General features: G+C 45.9%; 4 protein-coding genes across 4 annotated transcripts; 1 reads left to right on the top strand and 3 right to left on the bottom strand.

Moving 5' to 3' along the window:
• The first annotated feature begins 734 nt into the window (after nucleotides 1-734).
• LOC127331461 (WUSCHEL-related homeobox 11) lies at nucleotides 735-3,164 on the top strand. The gene is made up of 3 exons (XM_051357640.2): nucleotides 735-1,413; nucleotides 2,360-2,535; nucleotides 2,663-3,164. Exons 1-3 carry the CDS (start codon nucleotides 834-836, stop codon nucleotides 2,678-2,680), a joined length of 774 nt encoding a protein of 257 aa, XP_051213600.1. The 5' UTR covers nucleotides 735-833; the 3' UTR covers nucleotides 2,681-3,164.
• Nucleotides 3,165-4,613: 1,449 nt separating this feature from the next.
• LOC127331459 (cyclic dof factor 1) lies at nucleotides 4,614-7,933 on the bottom strand. The gene is made up of 2 exons (XM_051357639.1): nucleotides 7,784-7,933; nucleotides 4,614-6,213 (listed from the first exon to the last, which is right to left on the bottom strand). Exons 1-2 carry the CDS (start codon nucleotides 7,865-7,867, stop codon nucleotides 4,855-4,857), a joined length of 1,443 nt encoding a protein of 480 aa, XP_051213599.1. The 5' UTR covers nucleotides 7,868-7,933; the 3' UTR covers nucleotides 4,614-4,854.
• Nucleotides 7,934-14,345: 6,412 nt separating this feature from the next.
• On the bottom strand, nucleotides 14,346-17,302 carry LOC127331457 (UDP-glycosyltransferase 79). Its single transcript, XM_051357637.1, has 3 exons — nucleotides 16,570-17,302; nucleotides 16,051-16,435; nucleotides 14,346-14,909 (listed from the first exon to the last, which is right to left on the bottom strand). Exons 1-3 carry the CDS (start codon nucleotides 17,236-17,238, stop codon nucleotides 14,572-14,574), a joined length of 1,392 nt encoding a protein of 463 aa, XP_051213597.1. The 5' UTR covers nucleotides 17,239-17,302; the 3' UTR covers nucleotides 14,346-14,571.
• A 2,887-nt stretch (nucleotides 17,303-20,189) lies between these two features.
• LOC127331458 (myb-related protein 2) lies at nucleotides 20,190-22,782 on the bottom strand. The gene is made up of 7 exons (XM_051357638.2): nucleotides 22,421-22,782; nucleotides 22,117-22,336; nucleotides 21,946-22,022; nucleotides 21,795-21,852; nucleotides 21,617-21,704; nucleotides 21,465-21,534; nucleotides 20,190-21,108 (listed from the first exon to the last, which is right to left on the bottom strand). Exons 1-7 carry the CDS (start codon nucleotides 22,469-22,471, stop codon nucleotides 20,635-20,637), a joined length of 1,038 nt encoding a protein of 345 aa, XP_051213598.1. The 5' UTR covers nucleotides 22,472-22,782; the 3' UTR covers nucleotides 20,190-20,634.
• Nucleotides 22,783-23,533: the final 751 nt, after the last annotated feature.

The raw sequence follows: 23,533 nt of genomic DNA, 5'->3' as shown, positions 1-23,533 counted from the left end.
GGACCCAACACTACTAACTCTATGTGTACGAAGCAACAAGATGGTCAAGACCATCAATGGCACCAATGCAGGCTTCGGATGAGAAACCATCTGTCTCTCGCAACATTATCGACATAAGCTGATATGACAAATTCGAGTACGCCAGTCAACCGGAACCAATTATAAGATGTTCCGACATTTTCTGAATTGTATTTACGTATGATGTATCGTCTAGTCAAATTTCATTATGTCTTTTTACTTATTTTAGCCCGTATTTGATATTTTGATTCATATTGAAAGATCCAAAACATTTTTATGAGTACGTAGGCCCCACCAAACAGCCACCATGTCAAGGACAAGGCACCTCCGATCGATTCCGCTACGCACCTCTCGGGAGAAAGTTGCAAGCTTCCATAGGCCACGACCACCTAAACCACCCCCATCGCGCGCGAGTCAGCATCACCTTCACATCATGTCGTCTCACCACACACAACTTCACCTTCACCGTGACACATCAAGGCGAAAAGAGAGTACATGGAGGCACCAAACTGACATGCTGGACAGCCGACGACGATGGCCAACATGGAGCGTAATGTGCGTGAAATGAGTGAAGATTCTTTTGTCATTCACCGGCTGCATCACCGTTCAAAGAATACTACCCCTCCCACTCACTCGCAGGCTGGAAGCCATCACAAGCAAGCAACACTATATATAGTGTGCCGAGAGCTCAGTCTTCTCACCAACTAGCTCAGTCATCTCTCGCGCGCTCACATCGTCCAATCTTCTTCTAGTTCCCAATTAGCTAGCTAACCTCCAGTTAATCACCCGGTGTAGCTCGATCGATCCTGACGACGATGAACGGCGGCGGCCACAGCCCGGACAGCCAGGCGGCGGCGGAGCCGGTGCGATCGCGGTGGACGCCGAAGCCGGAGCAGATACTGATCCTGGAGTCCATCTTCAACAGCGGGATGGTGAACCCGCCCAAGGACGAGACCGTCCGCATCCGCAAGCTCCTCGAGCGCTTCGGTGCCGTCGGCGACGCCAACGTCTTCTACTGGTTCCAGAACCGCCGCTCCCGCTCTCGCCGTCGCCAGCGCCAGCTTCAGGCGCAGGCCCAAGCGCAGGCGCAGGCCCAGGCACAGGCGTCGGCCGCCTCCTCTGGATCGCCACCCGCTCCCGGAGGCCACGGCTCGACGTCGCTGGGGCTGTTCGCGCACGGCGGCGCGGCACACAGCTCGTCCTCGTCCTCGTCGTCCTGGCCTCCCTCGCCGCCGTCGGTGGGGATGTTGGGGGATGTGGAGTGTGGAGGCGGTGGCGACGACCTGTTCGCCATCTCGCGGCAGATGGGGTACATGGACGGCGGCGGCGGGTCCGGGTCGTCGGTTTCGGCAGCCGCGGCACAGCAGCAGCAGTTCTACTACTCGTGCCAACCTGGTAAGCCCCGCGCCATGCATGCAGGTCCCGCGCTGCACTCTGTCGATGCATGTTTTGGTCCTCTCTCTGTTTATCTAAGCATGAACGATTCCATCGATCACATGCATGTAAGGTGATTCGCATAATTCCCACTCATTTTTTGGGGGCTCCTCCTAAGTCCTAATTCCCAACTTAAAAACTGTTGGTCTTCCTTCCTTGATCGGTCAATGGAGTCTACTGGATTCTTCTCCTACTCTATACATAGATTCATAGACGTATGCATCAATTGATGCAAAGGCCGAACCTTGTCCCTCTTCGAAGAAAACAATGCATCAATGGACTGAAAGAAAATTGTACTATTTCTAGTTTTTCACCTCTCATTTGGACCGTAGAAGAACACATTTCTCATCGTGCAGCTAACTAGGCGATTTTCAATTCGGTATCATTATTGAGATTTTTCGTTTGTCCGACCCCTCATTCCACAAGCACCAGGATTATTTTGTGTCACTTTATGTTCTTACATGATAATGATGAATGATGATAATCTGACTAATACTAAATTGAAAACCTGATTGATCCTGAATTGAAAATCAGCTAGATGCATATTACCTCTTCCAAGAAGAGATTAAGAAAATCTTCCTACATCATACATGCATTCAAATTATGAGTCAAAAAATAGGATGATGCATTATCCTATATGGTGTACTTTTTTGCAAATATACTATGTTGTACTTAAGTGTGCTAAATTATAGCCATGACGTTTTATACACTTGATTATCCTACAGTTGACGCACGTGTACACGCAGCATATTAAACATTCACGATTTGAATTTTGTGCAACAAAATGGCATGTTTCTCTCATGCATGTTCGGCACAAGGGGACATATTAGGGCGAACATGCGAGATAATTTACAGCTAAATCAATTGACGCTAATTCGTCTGTTTGTGTACTCTTGTGCATATGCAGCGGGCATCACGGTGTTCATCAACGGAGTTGCGACGGAGGTGCCAAGGGGCCCGATGGACCTGCGTTCCATGTTCGGGCAGGACGTGGTGCTCGTCCACTCCTCCGGCGGCCTCCTCCCCGTCGACGACTACGGCGTCCTCATGCAGAGCCTGCAGATGGGCGAGAGCTACTACTTGGTCAGTACAAATACATTTTATTTCAGTCTACTTCTCTAGTACACATACATTATTTTTCCGATAAACTAGTACACATTATACATGCATTCGTGAAAAATGTGTTAATTTGTGTTTTCCTGATCGGCAGGTCACGAGGTCAAATTGAGCTGGTTGCTGATCGTCTGAGGTCAAGTTGAGCCGGTCTGATTGCTCCTTGGATACGCATGCATTGCTGTAGGTTTCAGCTAATATTGAAGCGAACGTACGGAGGGATAAGACATACTGTGGAATGGAATTCGTGATTGCACACGGTGGGTCGAGAAGCTAGCAAGCAGTGAACCGTCAACCATGCCTGATCGATATACACGAGTATAGATAGGTATAGCGGCAAATGCAGATATAGCAGTGCACCGGCCACCATGTGTCCACGACTGTCTCCACATATATCCACCTATATATACAGCCAATCATCCCCATACCACATTGCAGCCAATTCACGACCGATCCTAGTGTCTAGTGTGTAGTTCCTGTACCTTTCCCCGTCTTGAGCCATTCTTTTACTACAGTAGTGGTATAATTCCTATGTATTGCCTTGTCGAAATGTAACGCCAAATAATACAGAGAAGTCATGTTTCTGCATGGCACAAGTATACTCCCTCCATCGTATATATTTTTTTAAATCGCGATGTACTTCAGATTTAGACTAAAATTACCATAAGAATTATGAAACAGAGAAAGCATAAAGCAAACTACCACTGAATATTCCGCATGCACGTACGGGCGACAGACGTGTCAAAAAAGAGTACACTCGGAATGGACGCATGGGTCGCAAGTGGCGAGCTCACAGCCCCCGTGCCGACCAAAAGCAGGACACCGCTCGTCAAAAATGCATATGGTTTTCTGCATCTTTTCCAACGCCGCGGCCGGGTTCAGAGCAAGCCAGCCTTGGATCTGGTGACCATGATTGACTAATCCATCACCTCCAGCTCGGGATCAGATAAACAAGTACAGGTAGTGTCATTTGCCTTCCCTAGCTAGCGTTACCCTAGGAGACATATGTCGGTCGAGTGCCTGCCAAAGTGTGGCGCTATCAGGGAAGAGGAATCTCACTCTTTCTCCACTATGTCTACGTGTGTCAGTCAAACTAAGACGCTGGTTACATCACAAGTGCATTTGTATATATGCTTTCAGGTAGGTTTGGTTGGAACTTTGACTGCTTTCAAGCATAGCTCTGCTCCCTGCCTAACATTTGGCGGCTGGGATGCATCGAAACTAGCTAGGATGGTCGATTCCTTGCTTGCTAGCTAGTGCAGTGGGAGTGTCACTTGGTAACAACTTGAGTCAACCCCGTCAAATTTACATTGGCACTGCACTACAGCTCAGTACCCAAGTCAGAAATACAAGCCGGGCAGACACTGTCCTTAAAATGCACTAGTGAGAGGCCTTCTACAAGCAGGACACACAATGTCATTCGTGTTTCAACATGGAAGACACTACTCTGTATATACTCCACTACATGCAGAAGATAACATTCCATTACCTGTGTGCTGATTGGTGTGCACCAAGGTCAAGACCGAAAGATGCATTTGAAACGGCAGGGTAAATGACACATAAAAAAATTGATCATGATGAAGCAATGCACACAAGGCGCGCAGAATTCGCCGCGCCTAGTCACTTGTCACATCAGCAAAGAGCTTACCGAACCAAACCATACATAAAGTGGACTTTACGACTTGAGACTTGAGCTTACAGATGTTGATATAAAGGCAGCACAGCATGCAGGAGAACAAAGACAAAGACAGGGGCACCTCAACTAATCAGAATGCAGGCCACAAAGGTGAGCAACCACTACCAGTTCTACTTCTAGATCCCCATAGCTTACAACCACTGCTCACTTTACTCAGTGCTCATAACTCAAGCATACACACACATGACAAGATCGAGAGAGGCAGCAGACAGCAAGAAATGTTACCGATTTTGCTTCACAGTTGAACTTCTCGTCACAGAGTTGTGTTCCTGAACCTTTTGAAGTAAATTAACAGGCCATGTTGGCATGGCCATCTGCAAATACTCCGAAAGCAGAATACCGGCCTGCAAGCTTTAAGCAAATCTATTCACATTTATTCTTGTACAACAAAAATAGATGCTGACAATCTGACCATGAACCCAGAGGACTGGTGCATGCTCTACAAGAAAAAAACACAGAAAAAGGAAAAAAATGTGAAGACACTCTACCGATAGTACAGTTCCGTAATGTCTACGTCGCCCGATCATTGTTCAGATTACAACATTTTCTTGATATAACATGTTTGAAGAGAAAAATACCACACAGGTTCCATATCACGTCGTCTCCTGGAAAGACTGGAAGCGCGATTGAGCCGCTGGGTTCGCTTGCATGACTCGAGCTGCATCTGATGTGCGCTCTTTGACATCAGATTTTGACTGGAACGGTCTAAACATGCCACGCTCGCCAGGTTCGATCCCGAGGGTGGTCCAGATCGAACTCTTTGCGGCTTCGTCGGGGTCATCGATCCGGAGCGTTTTCGGAATCCACAAAGATCTTTCTGCCTTTTCATCACCTTGCGGGTTAGAATCCCTCGAGTGTTTTCCAAGAACTGGAGAGCCGCTATCTGTACATGTACTACTGCTTGTAGGAGGTGCTGCTGGCATGCTACAACCAGGTCCAAGCCATGGCGCACTCCATGCGCCATTAGGCCAGGGAGAAACGAGTGGCCAAACGGAAGGCGGCATTAGTGGGAAGGGAATGGGTTGGCCACAGAATCCTGGCACCGCCACCATCGGTGGAAAGTTCCATTGAACATTGCCTACATTGCCATTTTCTGAACATTTTGCTGGTTCAGCTGGGGCTGGGCATACTGGTGCTGCCATGGCAGGAATACCATTCCAAGCTGGATTCCATGGGTACACAAAAGGTGGACCAGGGAAGCATGGTATAGGATGCATGGGAGTGGCGCCATTGCAATCCATAGTAACTCCATTCTGATATCCACTAACTGTTCCTTTAACTGACTCAATCCGCGGACTATCTGAAGTTGTTGATGAAGGTAGGCAGGTCTGGCTTTCTCCATTTCTGGGATGTGCTGTGGAGGCAGGGTTGTCATTCTTGTTCTGCACTTCAACTCTCAACACGGAAGCCGTGGAATTAGATAGAGGAGGTTGAGACACAAACTGAGCTGCTGGTTCAGTTGCTTTTATAGGCAATGGAATGGGGGAAGCATCGCCCCCAGGATAGGCTATATTGCTTCCTGGAATCAATATGCCATGGCAGTTTACACTGGAGCTCTTACTCTTGCGCCTACCAGCACCGACAGGAAGGTTTCTCATGCTTCCACCTGCCGTCCAATACCTTTGACAACCCCTGCAAAAATGCCTTGGTTGGTGGATGTTGTAGTTGTTGTAGTAACAAAACTTTGTATCCATGCTGTTGCAACGTGGACATGGCAGAATCTTATCCGGCTTCTTCAGGATGACCTTCTCACCACTTGATCCGTCACCCTCAGTCTTAGCTGCTTCCGACTTGGATCCTAGTTCAGTCATCTCGTCACCATTAGATGTTTGGTTCTCATCCTCAATGGAACTATTAAGGCCAGAATTATTTGTTTGACCAAGATTTAACTCCTGCGGTGTGCCTGGCTTTTCCTCAGTGGTCCTTATGTCTCCTTTATCTTTGCATGAATCCTGATGATTTGTTCAAGAGTATAAGTTAAAGAATATCAAACAGAAGTAACGAGTATGTTTTTAAAGGAAAATAGAACAAACAGTAACATATAAAAATCCAACTACTATAAGCTCTTTATGCATTACTTCTATTTAAGGCATTCAAAAAGATAGTATTTGCTTACTTAAATAACACACAGTTATAATATCATTCCAGTACATACGTGCATATATTTTTGGCAACCAGGAAAACCTTCTTTTGTGTAAATCGTACCCTGTTAGACGAGCCAGAGTCTAAATGGTACCAGAGAACCGGTTAGCTTGCTTCCACAATGGACACGGTTGATTTCGCTGGAAGCATAACTTGTTCCATCATGAACATTTGGATGATGGGCTATTGTTTTTCTTCCTGTCAACATATCATTTTCTGTGGCATCACTCACAGAATTCTCTTGATGCAGTATAGTAGCTAGACATGGTACTTCGTTAACACTGTTTAAACCATACATCCTATGGTACCAGGAATATTTTGTTGTTTTCCATTGCCAAACTCTGGTTTGTGGGTCGAACTTTCGAATTAAAATTATTTTTCTTAAGATTTTAGGAATTTTGAGACCAAGTGAGCACAGTGGAGACAACTAACTCCAACCATCGTAACTGATACTATATTTGTTGATGTGGACCAATCTAAGATTCCATGACAGTTAAGCTCTACAGGATCAAAACTCCTGACTGGAGATGTAACTGTGCGTCTACAAAGCAGTTGGCACACAAGTCAACTACTCAAGTTGAACCAAGGTAGGAAACTTAATATGGATTTCCATGTACCTGATCCAAAGCACTCATCACACCTTAAAAGTGAGATTGCCAAAGTACAGACGGTAACTAAAGTGCAATTTGCATCAGAACAGCAAGCTTTATGAGGAGTTTCCATTTAGATAGGCTACAACCAGGAATGGAGCAGGCTAGCATGGCATATAAATTCCCTAAGATAGCTCAGAGCTGCTTTATAGCAGTCCGATGTAGCAGAACCTGTACCCACATCAGAACCTGTCAACTAAATATGATAGAAGTAGGAGTAATCACAAAACGCTTGGTCTACCTCTGTATCTACCCACCCAAAATTTCGCGCAGCTAGAGTCAACGTGAGAATTTTATCTGCAAAAGCAGCTAAATTCCAGAGCTTGACAGGGTTCCTATCTAACCTACCGTCCTATCCTAACCAATCGTCCCTGAAAATGCAAAATTAGTACGGATTCATCCTAGAGAAGATCCAGCGCATACCAATTAGCTGCTACGCTGAAACAATTCTGCCTTATATCTATATCTGGGTACTAACTGGAGTATTGGTAACTCACTGGCATGAAGCCATGAACTGATTGAAGCAAAACGCAGAGATACAGTTGGTAACAGCTCTACGCCTTTACCAATTGCGCAACGGGAGGAGGATAAAACAGCACAGATACACATGTCTGGTACAAACTCGGACCGTTTCCTGGACCGAATCGCGCGAGGATGAAGGGGAAAGAAGAGAGCATTTGACTAACTGAAAAGAAGAGATTCGGAAGAGGGGGAGGTCGCGCGACTTCACCTGTAGCGGCGGCTGCGGCGGCGTGCGGGGCGGCGGCACGTGGGGCTCCGGCGAGCGAGGGGGCGCGGCTCCGGCGAGGTCCATGGCAAGATCCGACAAGTGGAGGGAGGGGGGAGTTGGCTGCGAACTGGATGAAAAGGGGGAAAAAGATTTGCTCCCTCCCATTCTTACCGGGAGCGAGCCGGTGCGGGTCCCGCTCAGCGATCCTGGGCCACGAGTTTTCCCGGGCCCACCGACACGTGGGCCCCGCGGGCCGCCACGTCACCGGCTCGTCGCTGTCCGGCTCTCGCGTGCGGTGTACAAACACCGGGTTGTCGTACCCCGGAAAGCTGTTAGGTGGGCCCGGTTGTTGGCTCGGGCCCACTTGTCGGCGAGAGTGAGGTAGCGAGGCTTCGTGGGGAGAAAAGTAATGTTCGCCTTTTCCCCAGTGCCGCTTTTTGGAGCAACACATGGACCTCACTCTCTCTTGGATTATTCCTTATTTTTATTCCCAGTTTACATGTTCTTCTAGTCATGCAAAACTTACAATTCGAACTTAATTTGCAAGAAATTTTATAGTCAGCAAATTTCCAGCTTGACCCACACAGCAACTCTCGGCGACCTTTATTGCTCGGTGCAAGAAAAAAATAGGACCTTTTTGCCACGAGGAGCTGCGTGTGCATCGGCACCCACACGTCCGCCCTGGCTGGTTACCAGCCACATGATAAAAATCTTTTCCTGTGCTCCTGATTTCTTAGGCATTATCATACGCAGATCACACAGTTTTCAGCCTGCAACTTGCGCGGTGGTGCTGCTAATCACATGGACCACGCTTGTTGGCGGTCCCTCTCCATCCTTTGGATGCCTAAAGAACTGATGCACTGGCCAGATGAAAACGATCGATGTTTAAATTATGTTGCGCATATCTGTTGCGGAAAGAAATACAGGTTATCTTTGTGTTTTCTGCGTAATGGTTTTACGCTTCCGCGTTCCCTGCTCGGTAGGTCTTAACCGTTTAAAAAGTGATGTGGCTTTAGCTCATTTAGTTTTACTAAGTTTTTAACAATTATTATAGATCGGAGAAAGTAGTCGATATATATAGAAAGCCAATAAATTAAATTAAATTAACAAAAAGACTAGTGGTAACTGATAGGGCCAAGAAGAAAACAATACGACCACAAAAAAACAAGCAACACAATACGTCGGTGTCAGTATGTTTGATATTTCTTCATCTGGCCGATGAAGGAAGGAAGGAGGCACACCAACCAGTCACCACACTCGCCACTTCACCGGTCACAATTCACAAGCTTTAAATTACCTCCACAAACAACATTGTCACAGTACGTGTGGCAGATTGTCCTTTCCCGATGTAGAACTAGACCACCGTTCCAAACAAGGAAAACAAAAGAGTGGTAGGCGACACATGATTTATAGAGACTTCCTCTTAGCTGTTCAGTGTTCACCTTGTTGAATTGGTCAGTTCTATTATTCAGGGTCCTTTTAATAATCCCGAGACAAAGGTTATTGTGACTGGGTTTAGGGAACCATGCAAACAGACAACAAATTTGAGACATCTTAGTTGATTTAAATCAATATTCGAGATTTGCACATTACTCAGAATAGAGTTGTGGTATTATAAGTGTATAACTTTAGCAAACTGTAACTGCAGCTCCTTGTGAGCAGAAGGATGGGGCATGTTGATTGGAAGATTTATTGGACTACATTCATCATCACGGTGGAGCATGGTAATCTCATTTTGCCAATCTGTTTTTTCATACCTTTTGGCCAATCAACACTTTGTACGAATTGGCCCAAAAAAATTAATTACTGCAAATTAAACCGTGAAAAGTGACTGTAATTTTTTTTTCAGAATAGTTATACATATAAATAGCAATTGAAAACATGTAAGCTATATTTCTCCTAGCACCATGGGCGGTGGGAAAAGTGCTAAAAATAAAAAAGGCGGAAAAGGACAATTTTGACCATTGCTAGAAAGCCCGGTCGAAAAGAACCTCTTCCGATTCTCAGATCTAGTACTTTTGATCGAGGACCAAAGGTTAGAGGGTCGAGGTTGCACTACTCAATGACCTAGCGCAAGGCCCACCTAATATTTTTCAGCATCTACTTTAGATTGATCGGACAACAGCATCGAACAATGTTCAAAATGTAACAACATTTAACTATTAATGCAACAATAATAATGATGATGATAATAATAATAATAATAATACTAATAATAATAATACAATAAGTATGAAGACAGTATCAATCATGTTGCACAATTAACACCACTTGATAGATATGAAAGAAATCCACCACTTGACCAACTCCACCACTTCTACCACCTATCACCAACTATACCTCCTCCATCGTATTCGCCATTTCTACCACCTCCAACACCAGCTCCTACTGAAAGGACACGGATGTCGCTTAGAGGGGGTGAATAGGCGGTTTAAAACTTTTACGAGATGGACTTAACAAATACGGAATAAAACTAGTGTTTAATTTGTCAAGCCCAAAGCCTATATACTATGGTTCACCTATGTGCACCAACAACTTATGATAAGCAATATAAGCAACTATGTGATAGCAAGATATATAACTTCAAGCACGATGACTATCAAAAAGTAAAGTGCATAAGTAAAGAGATCGGGTATAGAGATAACTGAGGCACGCATGAGACGATGATTTATCCCGAAGTTCACACTCTTGGAAGTGCTAATCTCCATTGGAGAGGTGCGGAGGCTTAGTGCTCCCGAACGCCACAAGGGCCTCACCTTGAGGTGTGGTTGCTCGATGCACACCACGGCCACAAAGGCCTCACTTAAAGATGCGGTAGTCACAACACACACCGAGCACCACGAAGTGCCTCACTTTATTCTCCGGTGACCCTCGCCACAAAGGCCTAGGTCACGGTTCCACTAAGGGATTTCCTTCGAGGCGAAAACCGGACCTTACACAAAGCTTGGGGCACGTATCCACAACTTAATTGGAGGCCTCAAGAAATCGCCACAAAGGCCTCAAATCCGTCTAGGGTTCCAAGAACCCAAGAGTAACAATTTTCTTACTTTCACTTCTACGAATCACCGTGGAGAACTCAAACCAATGCACCAAATGCAATGGGAAATCCTTCACTCCCAATTTCCACCAAAGCTACAAAAGCTTGTGGGGTAAGAAAAGATGAAGAACAAATGAAATTCACAAACAGCTCCAAGATCAAGATCTAGAAGATTCCACTCACAAAGAGATGGATTTGATTGGTAGAAAGGTAGATCAAGATCTCCTCTCTCTCTTGCTTCAAATGGGGCAAAATCGAGCCGTTGGGGAATACCAGGGGCCGGATAATCTGGCCTAAGTAAGGGTCGGATATTCTGCCCCCCTCCCGCCCTCCCCACGATTATCCGGTGCCAAGTAAAATATCCGGGCAAAAATCCGGCCAACATCCAGTGGCTTCCGAACTTAAGTCCTTAGCCATTTTTCAGGGGCCGCATATTGTGCAAATATACGGCCCCGGATTATCCTTCCTGGCATTCTTGTAAAATCAATATCTTAAGATTGGTAGCTCCGAATTGAGTTAAACCAATTTTATTGAAAATATGGAAACAAGCGGGGGATGATTTTCTATTAATTTTAGAGGTGCAACACCTCAACACGAGAAACCGAGAAAAGCACCAAACTCGAAAACGTAACAAGTAATCTATGCGAAATCCGTTTTCGATGAACTAGAGCTTGTCATAGAAATAACCACAAACTCTAAAACATCACATGGATAAGATCCAAATAACAAACAAGAAAGATGATGCAAGGATGCAAAGGTTTGAGCTCTCTCTGAATGATACGATCGAGTTAATCACTCGAGAGCCCTCTTGATATTACGGTAACTAACCTATAAACCGGTCCCCCAACTAAACCATGAGACCGATAAGAAAGAAACCTTATCAAGAGCAAACCTTAACCTTGTGTGTTCCTCTTGAGCTCGATGATGACGGTCTTAACCGTAACAAGATGGAACACCTTTCTTGATTGTGATTGTTTGATGAAGTCTTGCGAATTGCTCCCCCATACGCCACTATGGGAGAGCTTCTTCTTCGGTGCATCTTCACATATCCATACCATATGGATGGCAAGTTTCAAGCATATGATCTCTTCGAGTTGGCTTATCTTTAACTTGCGCTTCATTTCTTCATTCTTCATCATGTTGATATCTTGAAGTTAATCTTTGAGGGATCACTTCATCTTCATCTTCAAGACATACTTGACACTTGATACTCTTCATCAATTTCTTCTTATTGCAACCTTGAAACCAACATATGGTTCAAGCATTTCCGATGGACAACTCTTACAAATATAACTCAATGCAAACATTAGTTCATAGGGATTGTCATCAATTACCAAAACCGCACATGGCGTCTTGGTAACGTCTCAGCCACACTCTCGGACGTAGCTACTATCTAGGATCAAGATTGGACTCACATACCAGCACAAGTATTTCCAATGTAGTTTCTCCTCACTCACGCACATCATAGTAAACTTCCTAGGAGGTCAATTAGCTCATCCCAAATTTCTTCTATGGTTATCGCAGTTTACTACCTTTTGTTGACAACCTTACCTTCTTTTACCGTGAACCCATCCACATCGACATCTTCATCCATGTCATCCTCCTACGAGTCTTTCTCATAAGATCACTGATAAGAGATGTCACGGTGCAATGTACATTGACGTCACAAACTCATCCTCATGAAGCTCACCCTCCGATCATCACCCTTCCAGTCTGATCCATCACCCTCCAAGTATGAGGCATCAACTAAACATGGTTGTCACCTTCTTGTACATCGACATCATCATACAATTCCTAAAACCGGGCCCATAGGTTGGCTCATGGACTTTTCATACACATCAACCCTAGGATCAACAAGTGGCACGTTTCAAACCAGGGTTACAGAATTACATGGGGACACACATCAGTTCAAGTCATCATGCAATCGTGCACCAACAACCTCCGTGGCATATAAGTTGGGAACCTTACCTTGAGATTGAGAGCCCTCCACGAACTCATTTATGATCCCCACTCCAACTCAGACATGATAGGCATTATCTTCAAGGGAGGGGGGCCCGACCGAACATCATGTGTTCCTTCTAATCGAATTACATCACTTGGGTGTTACTCCAATCAGCCATGTGTTAATCTGTTATGATGGACTCTGATAGTTCTATGAGACATCACTTTCACTCGGTAGATGACATGTTAATTGGTAAGGGAAGTGTTACAGCTGTCTATTGCCCACGCATATGCTGTAGGACTCGTTCTCTTTGCCACCAACTATAGGCGGGCACAAGTGTATTCATGGGTATTCAGCTGAATACCCATTTTTTCACCAACAAATAATCGCTTAGTATTCAGCCCACATAGCTCAACGAGTCTAGCTATCTTTCTAGCCAAATAGCAGCAAGACTAGCGGTAGATTTGCTCCTGTAATGGTCCATCGGTAACACAGCAACGCCGTAAGCAGTCTGAGCTAGGTGAGAGCATCAGAGCTAGCAAGGGGTAGCGATGGATTATGTGTATTTTTTTCTCTAACTTTGAATACCCATTGTTGATACCCTATGCCCGCCCATGCCACCAACACATCAGTTAGTAGTCTTGCTCAGGTTGGTAAGATGTCATTTTAATTTGTGGAACAAAGAAATAAGGTCATAGACTTGGTGCAACCATATCATCAGAAAATTAGCTCTACAGCTTCTGGAACGTGAAAAACCAGGCGTTGACTATTGGCTAATGAATCTTGTGGTTCGTTGGGCGCTAATAGATAGAATAATATTGGCTGGACATTACAAAACACAGGGGCCTTGTTCTACTTTCGACACCACAACACTGAATTACATTTTGAGAAATCATGACCAACACAGACAACAAAAACGAATGTGCTGAGCAACAATCGAAATACTCTATACACATAGTAGGCATAAAATGCTAGATAAGTTATTTTTTCTCATGCTTTTACCTGAATTGTTTTCTAATGTTGATCATGAATTCTACACGTAAGTCTTGGGTTGCAGTTCTATTCTGTAATGAATTATGGCAGTGTCTATGTTAGTATGTTGAAAGCCATTTGGATTGGAAACATTGCTGTCATCAAAAGTTGGTCATGTACTCATATCTCAAATGTATACAAAATATGTTTCAAAAAATCATAAAGTATTGAAACTTGTAATGAGTATAGAAAAGCGAGTTTTAAACTTGTAGACATCAATAAACCTTCCCTGGAAACCAAGAAACATAAAAATAAGTGAGAGGTCCATGCTCCATGTTTCTGGCTATTTTATTATAGAATTCCACAACGTGAATTAATTCATTATTTTTTACATGTAGGAATAAATCTGAAAATAAATACATTTGTATACATACCTTGTGGAGGTGGATAGTTCTCCCGCTTCTTCTTTTGGTTACACTTGTATACCTATCTTGTGGCGGTGGATAGTTCTCATATGTCTTATATCAATTAGTGCAACAGAAACGCATAAGCCAATAAAATAAATATCAGTGCGGAATGATAGTTGAAAAATGTTTACCCAAACAATTCACTTGGTGGGCAGAGAGTATACTACATATCTTATATTATAATCACAGATAAGTGTCATTGCATACACGATGTCGAAATTTATAGCATAGTATTCACCTCTGAATCATATAAAAATCTATTAACACAAGAAAACTAGACATTCACACCCTGTAACAGTATAAAATTATAGTGTACACATTATTACAATTCCAGATACAACACCTTGCTACCACAGAGGAACTTTCAACATCAACTTGAAGCATACTTTGCCGCAAACTCGGCAATATTTTTGTCTGAGCTCCCCCCTTCCTGCATTGCCTTCTTAGCCTTCGTCATCCAGCTATAAGCATTCTTTTTGTACTCCTCCTTCCTCACACCATCTAATACTTCTCTTATGCACCTCTCTACCTCTTCCTTTCTCACCACACCTTCTGTATCACGATTCACCCGCACACCAATCACCCATGCACTCTCAACATACTTTGCTGTAGTTGGTTGATCTGTCCACTGAGGCATTGCCAACAGTGGTACACCAGTAGTAATTGCTTCTAGTGTAGAGTTCCATCCACAGTGAGTTAAGAAACATCCTGTTCTTTCGCAAAAAAAAAAAAAAAAAAAAAAAAAAAAAAAACAGCTTGTTGAGTTCAGAAGTAAAATACTCCGTATCAACTTCTACCTGATGTTTAGTTATTTAGAACAGATCACTCAATGTTAAAACTGCAAAATTTGCAGGATTCACAACCCTTTAACACTTGAGTTCGAGAGATTTGGCTGATTACATGACCCGAAGGTTAACTAGATGAAAGTTATGGGCGCAGTACTACTTCCCTGATACAAATATACCCCGTGTACTACAATATCAGGGACAATGGCAATATGCCCTTGTAGCATCCAAATTATTAGAAACCGTAACTCCACGGTCAAGACTAAATGAAGTGAAGGCAGTCTAAGGAAGGATGAGCAGTAGCAAAAGTTAGAGTTGAGCTCTCATGCTTCTATATTTGTCCCCTGCAGGTTTCTCTAGTACTGGTAAAAAATAGCCAGGTACAGTTCTATTGAACTACTACACAGTACAAACAATCACTCCATGGTCGACAGTAAATTAAGTGAAAACAGTCTAATGAATCATCTGCAGTAAATTTTGCAAAAGGTACAGTTGATATGTTTGTGTTTATATGTTCTGCCTTGAGATTTCTCCAGTTATACTGGTGAAAAATAAATATAGAAAAGTTGTCGAACAAAAACATATAGGTAGATTCTAAACATCCTACATGGCTTGCGTGATTATCAGTACTTGTAGTTCCTAAGTATGACAGTATGTGTGCATCAGTGTAACATTCATGTTGTAAATGATGCCTTTTCACATTAACTTTGTCTGGCCACAAAGGAGTTGAGATTGTTTTCTATTGCTGGATCTGAAAACTCGCACCTTAGTTGCTACCAATGTGAAATGGCAGGGTGGGGAAGGGAGTACAGAAGCACACTTTTCATTTCATAATCGAAAAAATAAGGACATTTAGTGAACATACTAATGTGCGACACAAAGTAAGACTTGATGAGCACTGCAACGCTGCAAATAAACAATGATACTCCTTTCTTTGATCATCTAGTTTGTGCATTCAGGTTACTGTTTATATGTGAACTTTTAAGATAGTTATATGGACTTTCCTTTTTTCCTTGAACAATCGCAGAAGAGGTGCTAAGTAGAAGAGGTATTGAATTTCATACCTGTGGCCTTGTGAGATAAGACCTCAAGCTGGGGGCACCATGAAACAATTAGTCCCTTCCCCTTGCACTTGTCACGGAGTTGTTCCGATAACTTGTGCTCATCAACGGACCTGACAACCCAGAGGAACTGTTTACCAGAATTGCACAATCCATTGCCTATCTCGTATAACTGGGCAGGCTCAAGGTCAGCGACAGTTCCATACGAGGCATAGACCACTGAGCAAGGGGGCTGGCTATCTAGCCATGACATGCATGGTGCTGTGCTATCGAAGAGGTTGAACCCATATGTCTTGTTGGAAGGCAACCGATCGTCATCCAGGTAGAAGGATGGCAGCATTGGGCCGATGGTCTTAACACGCCATGTTGATGCCAGGTAATCTGCCTCCTGCTTAGATCAATAGGATGTAGAGTACTTCAAATTGAACATTTTTACCATAAATCTCCAGTTTGGTTTTGACTGGACTTTTCAAATGAGCAAAACAGCAAACAGGTGGGGCGCAGGAGCAAGAGAGCTTTTACCTTGGGCTCGAGTTCATGGTATGAGTTGACGAAGACGTCGTCGGCGTCCTCCAACCCATCGAACTGCCCCACCACAGCGTCCAGGAACATCCGGTAGGAATCCGGCGCCGCCACGAACGAGGGCACGTCGTCCGGCCCCAGGTCGACGCTCAGCAACCCCCTCAGCGCGCTCCCGTCCACGACCGGCAACCCGACGCGCCCCGCGTACACCTCCCCGTAGATGACGTCCACCGCGCACGGCTGCGAGAAGAGCGCGGCGGTGGGAACGCCGGCGGCGCGCGCCACGCGGCCCGCCCACGGGAGGTGCGGGTCGTACACGAGCGCGCGCACGGGCCTCCCCGCCGCGGCCTCCGAGCGGAAGAGTGCCTCCAGGGAGTCGGACCCCGCGGCGGCCAGCCGGCTCCCGTACTCCTCGAAGTCGGGGCACGCGGCCATGCCGCCAGCGTCGAAGCCGTCGGAGATGGCGGCGACACGGAAGGGAGCGGCGGGGGGCGGGAGGGTGGCGAGGAGGTGGCGGGTGGTGACGAGCGTGGGGCGGAGGCCGTGGTAGGCCAGGCGGCGGCCGAACTGAAGCATCGGGTTGAGGTGGCCCTGCGCCTCTGGGAAGGCGAGGAGGAAGACATGGCCGCCACCGCCGTGGCCGTCGGCTGGGCCGGTGTTCGTCTCCATTCTTGCTTGGAAGAGTAAAGTTGGGATTTCGCTACGATCCAAGTCTCTATGCCGAAATATAACAGAAAAGTACATAAACAACAAAAGGGACGGACGGACGCTGGTAGAAAAAGTTGTCTCTGGCTTAGCCGCCACCCCTCCACCCTCCCAGCGTCGTCGCTGCCCCTCCACCCTTCACCACCGCCCCCCTTCCATCCCCTCACCTTCCTTTCCACCTTCGCTCCAGGTGTCTCGCACGAGACGGGTCTGGGCGACGATCCGAACCTAAGAAGAGACGGCCCATCTTCTTCCTTCTGGTTGCTGCTGTCGTCGGGGTTGGTGGCGGCCGCTTCCAGCTACCAAAGGCAGGGGCGGTGGTGGCGCGTCCATGGACTCCCCTTCGTGCGGAGGCGTGGTCCTCCAGGGGCGGTGACATAGGTATGCCTAGTGGGCATGCCGAATAAAGTACCCTGGCTCTATTAAGAAGCACGAAGCCCATGGACTCGAAGCTTTGGAAACCCAGAAGGCTAGGAATCTGCGAGTTAGGAAAATATAGTTGTAATAGGAAAACTGTATCAATAAAGGAAAGGCCCAACACATCTCAACAGTTTGTAACTTGTACGACACGGAAAGGCCTCGGCTTCGCCCCCTATATAAAGGGCAAGCCGAGAGACGAGAAAATGATTGAACCATTGTAAACTTAGCCACCATATTATTGAGTTGAGCACCTTTGTTCGGCTGAAACCTTCGAGATCTATTTGCCCTCTACTTCTTACGAAACCCTAAATTTACAATCCGTAGGCATTGATAAGTTAATCCCTTGTCAAGTGGCGATAGTGGATGGAGGTCTGGTGGCGGTGGCCTTCGGCTACTTCACCTAGATCATGGCGGGAGACACGGTGGTGTGGCGGAACTCGGCGGGGAAAGGGCGGCAGCGGGATCGCTGCTGACCTCCATCGGCCGAGTTGGAGGAGGAAGATGGACCGCGGATCTCAGCCATAGCGGCGGCGTGGGGCCGGCCGTTCCAGATTTCATGGTGGTGGTCCTAGGGTTCTTCTTTCGAAATATAATGTTTATTAGGTTTTTCTAAAGTCAAACTGAGTAAGCTTTGGTCAAGTTTATATAAAAAAATATAGGAAGTAAGCTTTTTCTAAAGTCAAACAGAGTATTTTTTATCTTTTTATAAAGGCAAAACAAAACTCCATTTACTTTTCATATCATGCCTTGCTCCAGCTGAGGTCCCTCACATTAGGGATGAAAAACGGATCGGATAGTGCTCTTCCCATATCCGTTTTCATATTTCCAAAACGAATACGGATGCGGATACGGATGTTGCCGAATACAAATGCGGATATGGATGTTGCCGAATACGGATTCGGAGCGGATGTTACTCGAATACGAATATGGATCGGATGTTTTCTTAATTCGGAGCAGATACGGATATAAGGAAGTAATAGATTCATGTCTTATAATGAGCCGACTATACAATGGTAGAGAGATAAATTTATCCATTTTCATATCCACATTTGTTTCAAAATTCAATACCACATTTGTATTTTCTTTTTGTAACACGGATCCGGATATTTACCATATCCATTTCCACCGACGTCCAGATTCGGATATTACCACTTCCATTTTTATTTTATTGAATACGAATGTCGGATAATATGGACTATCCACTACCAGTTTCCACCCCTACTCAACATGACCCCTTTTTATTCCAAAGTGCCATATTGAAGAAGTTTAGAGTGCCTTGACGCACTTTTATGCAAAAAGATAAAAATAGATTGTTACTTGTCGATTGTTACTTGTCCATAAACATCCCGTTTGTGGCTAAGCCTTCTTCTTTATCAGCACAGCTTCACCCGCTTAGCCCACTCTCTAATGGCAGATCTTCGATGTGAACTCTAAACCTTCACAAACTTATCTCCACAAGTTCACTCCTTAGATACTCAACAACAACACCTAGCCGTCTTGGATATGCCAAATCTCCAAGAGTAATAGGAATATCTTGCTGGGTGCTCAACCAAACTCGAATTCCAACTCTCATGAAATTTCCGGCAAGAAAAGGTGAGAGGAGGGAAACACAAAACAATAGTCGAAAAGATAAAAAAAAAAAAAAAAAGAATGTAGCTCGAGTCGCCAACCTTATCCACCGGAGTCTAGGTGCTATTTATAGGCGAAGTCACGAGTACAGCTAGGCATGGGAAGCCCGGTCCGGACGGTCCGGCCCAAAAATCCCGGGCCGGGCCGGGTCGGGCTTGCACATCGGGCCGGGTTCGGGCCTGATTTTGGATCCCGAACGTCGGGCTGGGCCGGGCTCGGGCTTGCATAAAACACAGTTTAAGCCTAGTTCGGGCCGGGCTTTTGGCAGTTCGGGCCGAGTTTGGGCCTAATTTGTAAGCCCGAAGGTCGGGCTCGGGCCTGGGAATTTCAGTTTGGGCTTTTTCAGGCCCGGCCCGAAACCCGGCCCGGCCCGACAAATGCCCAGGTGTAGTCACGAGTATAGTTGTTATTCCCACATATTTGTGTATGGGCAAGGTAACAATCTACAAGTCTGCGTTCTTCGCCTGGGCTGCTCCAGGGGAAACCCTAGACCCGGGTCTCCCGGATCGGACGATGGCAGCGCGCAACGCCGTTCTCCCTATTGGGAGCATCGTTTTTGAAGCAGACAACGGATGTCGGTGGTGCTGAGGTGGAGTGGTGTGCTTTTGTTGTGTCGGCGTCGTCGAACCGCCACGGCATGGTGCAGTGGTGTCTCGGGACGGATGCAGTGTGATGGACACGCGTAGGATGGTGGAGTCGTCTGGCGCCGTGGCGGCATCGATGGTAGGCCTGGCATCTTTCTTGAAGATGGAGTCGAGGAAGACGGCGGTAACAACTTCTATGGCGTGTGTGTTGGCGTGTGCTGAGAGTTTGCTTGACTGGATGTGCTTCTCATCTGCTATTGGGCGGCCTGGGAAGGCATTTGGTTTTTGGATGATATGAGTTGGTGAATTGTCACCCCCTTCATCCCTCTATAGGTTTAGCGAGGTGGCTTCGAGTTTGATCTTTTGTATTGCTCTTGTAAGGTGTTGTGAATAATCTAATAAAAAAACCGTGTGCATGGGGCGATATTTCCCCTATTTCGAAAAAAAACAATCTACAAAGTGGGGTTGTCCTCATTAGTTGGTTTTGTTCATGCATGCATCAATCATCTAGGGCTTCAATCATGGACACGAACACCTAACTAATCGGAATGAGTCTACTCCCATTAGTTGGTTTTGATCCACGGAAACACAGCTGCTGCATACAGACCACATCAATCGTGTTCTGCTGTTCTCTATTTGAAGGCACTGCTTCTGAACCTCTGCATGATCATGTTCAATGCAAGCTAGGACAACTTCGTGACATGCACCATCCCTCTCGCCCTCTCTCTCAGTTCCATCCTGATCCGTTCAGGTCAATCCTCTCGCCGCCGCGCGGTCGCCGCCTGCTGTCCGCGACGACACCAATGCTCAGGTCCAGCCCCGCCGCCGTCTCGAACGCCACGCCACCGTCGCACCCGTTCGTCGTGACCTCACTCTTCCGTTCTTGGCGCCGCCGCTCAGGCTTGCCTAGGAACAGGTAGCACTCCTCCTCCTCGAATGGCGCGGCGGAGCCTCTCCGTGCGGCATCAGCACCGGCTGCCGAGAAACCGATGGAGAGGATGTCCTCGGACGCTGTCAAGCAGCTGCCGTCGGCCGATCCGTCGTTCTGTAGAGGGTATCGTCTCGCCGAAAAGGCTACCTCTGGCACCGCCGCGAGGCCGTTGACGACGTGCTGCTTCGCGAGCGCCTCCTGCGCCTTCTCCAGCACGGAGTGCAGGTACTTGCCTTGAGCTTCTATCCGGAGCTGCAGGTGTCTTTGTACCTTCAAAGTTATTGAACTCATCATGCATCGTCACTCATAAGACATTGCAGCTACTTTATCAGATACAGCAACAGCAACGAGAAAGAAAAATGTGCAGCTCGAGACACTGAAACGAAATGAGCGCTGAGAAATATATACACGGCAGCATGTCTGATTAGGATATAACAACACGTGATTACCATTTGCTTCCAAGGTTTGGTTTATCTGAAGTTACAGGATGACAAAAAAAAATGGGAGGAGTATCATGTTTAATGAAGACAGGTGACTTATTCTATCTGAATCACCCAACAGAGGCCAACTGTATGTCCCATATATGTTTAGTAACGGAGATTGAGATTATGCTGATATTGGTGTACCTCTATTTGCTCATGCAGTCGTCTCTGAACCTCAATTTGCATTTGGAGGGATTCGCTTATGTGCACAGACCTAATAGAATTTGCAAACTATGTTACATTTACGCAGGATGCAAGTAGAGTGCATACATGGCAAACCTTAAATTCATTCTTACTTGCTGGTTTGCGTCTCTCGGTTCAGGTGATCAGCTTGTGATGCCTGTCCTTCACATGATTTATCTGTCACTGCCGCAAAGCCTAAAACTGGAAACAGAAATTGAAAGCAAGGTTAATAATACATCCCTTCTTGAATGATTAGCAATTAAATTGCTTCAGAGCCATATGATTACTCACCATTCTTTGCATGGACAGTATTAGCTTGAGTTTGGAGATTCTTGCCAAGTCTGAATTTCTATGAGGACAAAGTGAACCAGCTTAGTTTCTTGCTCCAACACATGCATCATGCTAAAAAATCAATAGCTAATTAAGAACTCCATATATGTACCTGAAGGTGGCTCTTAAGATGGTAAAGAGTTAGTCCCGGGATTCCCATGACCCTCATGATTGCTTTCGGCGTAGCTTCTGCGGCAGTTTCAAGTAATGTACCCATCAGAAGGCAATTCACACATTCATTTCTGCCATGCACTACAAATAATGTTCTTGATCATCTACTTACTGTCAGGTCCTCCTAGCTGGCTCACTGCATCAGCAAAACGCTCATGCAGCTCAGGAGTCCATTTAAGCCGAGGTTTCGCATCCGTTGATAGGATGAGCCCTGAATCTCCTCCTGCCCCTCCTTGGCCTTTCAGGGGGAATTTCTTCTCCGGATATAAGCTAGGCCTTGAGGACATGTGTTGCCGATGACTATGGAGCTGCTGCTGTTGCTGATGATACATCTGCCATTCAAACATCTCTTTTAAGAACGAATACATATTATACATTGACGAAAGGTTTCCCTCGCTTGCAGGTGGAATTCTTACCTGTTCAGGTTCTGCCATGTACTGACAATGTTCTGCTTGCAGGCTGCACATTCCTGACCGACAAGATCCTCTGCAGCTTTTACCGGTGCCGCTATTTCTAGTAACCAAAGACTTGGATTATGGTCCTGTGGGAGTGAGACAACCTTGGCTTCTGAAACCGAACTACCTCTCATGTGCGAGGTCGATCTAGCGCGGAGCCTCGACTTATAAGGCAGAGATAGATAGGGCGAATCTAGAATCACTGGAGCGACACTCAAAGCCTGACGACCCTATCTTCCCAGCAACTGAAAAGAGATATGATCCTTATTCCTTCCGAGGGGTACCCATGGAGGACCCTCTATCCTCACCGATCTTTTTTCCTTTGGAGCTACAATAACACTCTCTCTGGTTCCGAGCATACATTTGTGCCAGCTTTGCCTGAAATTACGTGGCGTTGCGCGTGAGAAGCGCGAAAGCCCGAAAGCGAAGAGCGATCTTTTCCTTTGAGAGATTAGGGGAGCACCTCATTCTCATGGCAGCTTTTGGTTGCCTGAGAACTTGCAGGCCTCTTCTCTTAGATTCCTTGAGTGATATGTTTACTCATTCAGAATCCAATTCCGGCGTCTCCGCTGCATTTCTAGCCAGCCTCTCTGAGTGCTGAAACGAAAGGCCAACTGTTGTGGTGAATCAGCATTTTTAGTATTCCATGTGATCTCTATTTATTTATTGACTAAAATTTTGCCGCACAGGTTCACTGCATATGTTGAGAAGCAGGAGTCATGGCTGGTTAAGGAATATCAGTTGAGGCAGCAGAGAGCCTGAGAACGGCCATCTTTTGACTCAAAGGCATCCAGAAGAAGAATTTGGCATGAGTGCTGCATGCAAAAGAAGGCTAAAGTGAAGGTGCCCATTCTGTAAACACTCTTGGATGCCTTCTTGGGACTCTGCCCAAAGGCAAGGAATGGAATAACGGAATAAGCATAGAGTTCCCCTGTGTCTCCTTTGGCAAGTTTGGCACCTCTTACAGTACAGAGCTACCAGGGCAGAAGGAATGATGAGTGTGAACTTTGAAGCCAATGCTGCAACTTCACTGTTTGTTCTACATGGGCATACAAAGTTAGGTTATCATAAGCC

The sequence above is a fragment of the Lolium perenne genome, chromosome 2, assembly GCF_019359855.2.
Source record: "Lolium perenne isolate Kyuss_39 chromosome 2, Kyuss_2.0, whole genome shotgun sequence".
NCBI lineage: Eukaryota > Viridiplantae > Streptophyta > Magnoliopsida > Poales > Poaceae > Lolium > Lolium perenne.
The sequence above is the reverse complement of the archived record's forward strand: the minus strand, read 5'-3'. Positions and strand labels throughout refer to the sequence as shown.

Coding starts and splice junctions, on each gene's coding strand:
- LOC127331459 (XM_051357639.1), bottom strand. CDS start 7,867: ATGGACCTCGCCGGAGCCGCGCCCCCTCGCTCGCCGGAGCCCCACGTG. Junction 6,214..7,783: donor CGCCGCAGCCGCCGCTACAG/GTGAAGTCGCGC, acceptor ACAAATCATCAG/GATTCATGCAAAGATAAAGG.
- LOC127331458 (XM_051357638.2), bottom strand. CDS start 22,471: ATGTGCAGCCTGCAAGCAGAACATTGTCAGTACATGGCAGAACCTGAA. Junction 21,853..21,945: donor ATCTTAAGAGCCACCTTCAG/GTACATATATGG, acceptor TTGTCCTCATAG/AAATTCAGACTTGGCAAGAA. Junction 21,535..21,616: donor CGAGAGACGCAAACCAGCAA/GTAAGAATGAAT, acceptor AAATTCTATTAG/GTCTGTGCACATAAGCGAAT.
- LOC127331457 (XM_051357637.1), bottom strand. CDS start 17,238: ATGGAGACGAACACCGGCCCAGCCGACGGCCACGGCGGTGGCGGCCAT. Junction 16,436..16,569: donor ACCATGAACTCGAGCCCAAG/GTAAAAGCTCTC, acceptor TGATCTAAGCAG/GAGGCAGATTACCTGGCATC. Junction 14,910..16,050: donor CTTATCTCACAAGGCCACAG/GTATGAAATTCA, acceptor GCGAAAGAACAG/GATGTTTCTTAACTCACTGT.
- LOC127331461 (XM_051357640.2), top strand. CDS start 834: ATGAACGGCGGCGGCCACAGCCCGGACAGCCAGGCGGCGGCGGAGCCG. Junction 1,414..2,359: donor CTACTACTCGTGCCAACCTG/GTAAGCCCCGCG, acceptor GTGCATATGCAG/CGGGCATCACGGTGTTCATC.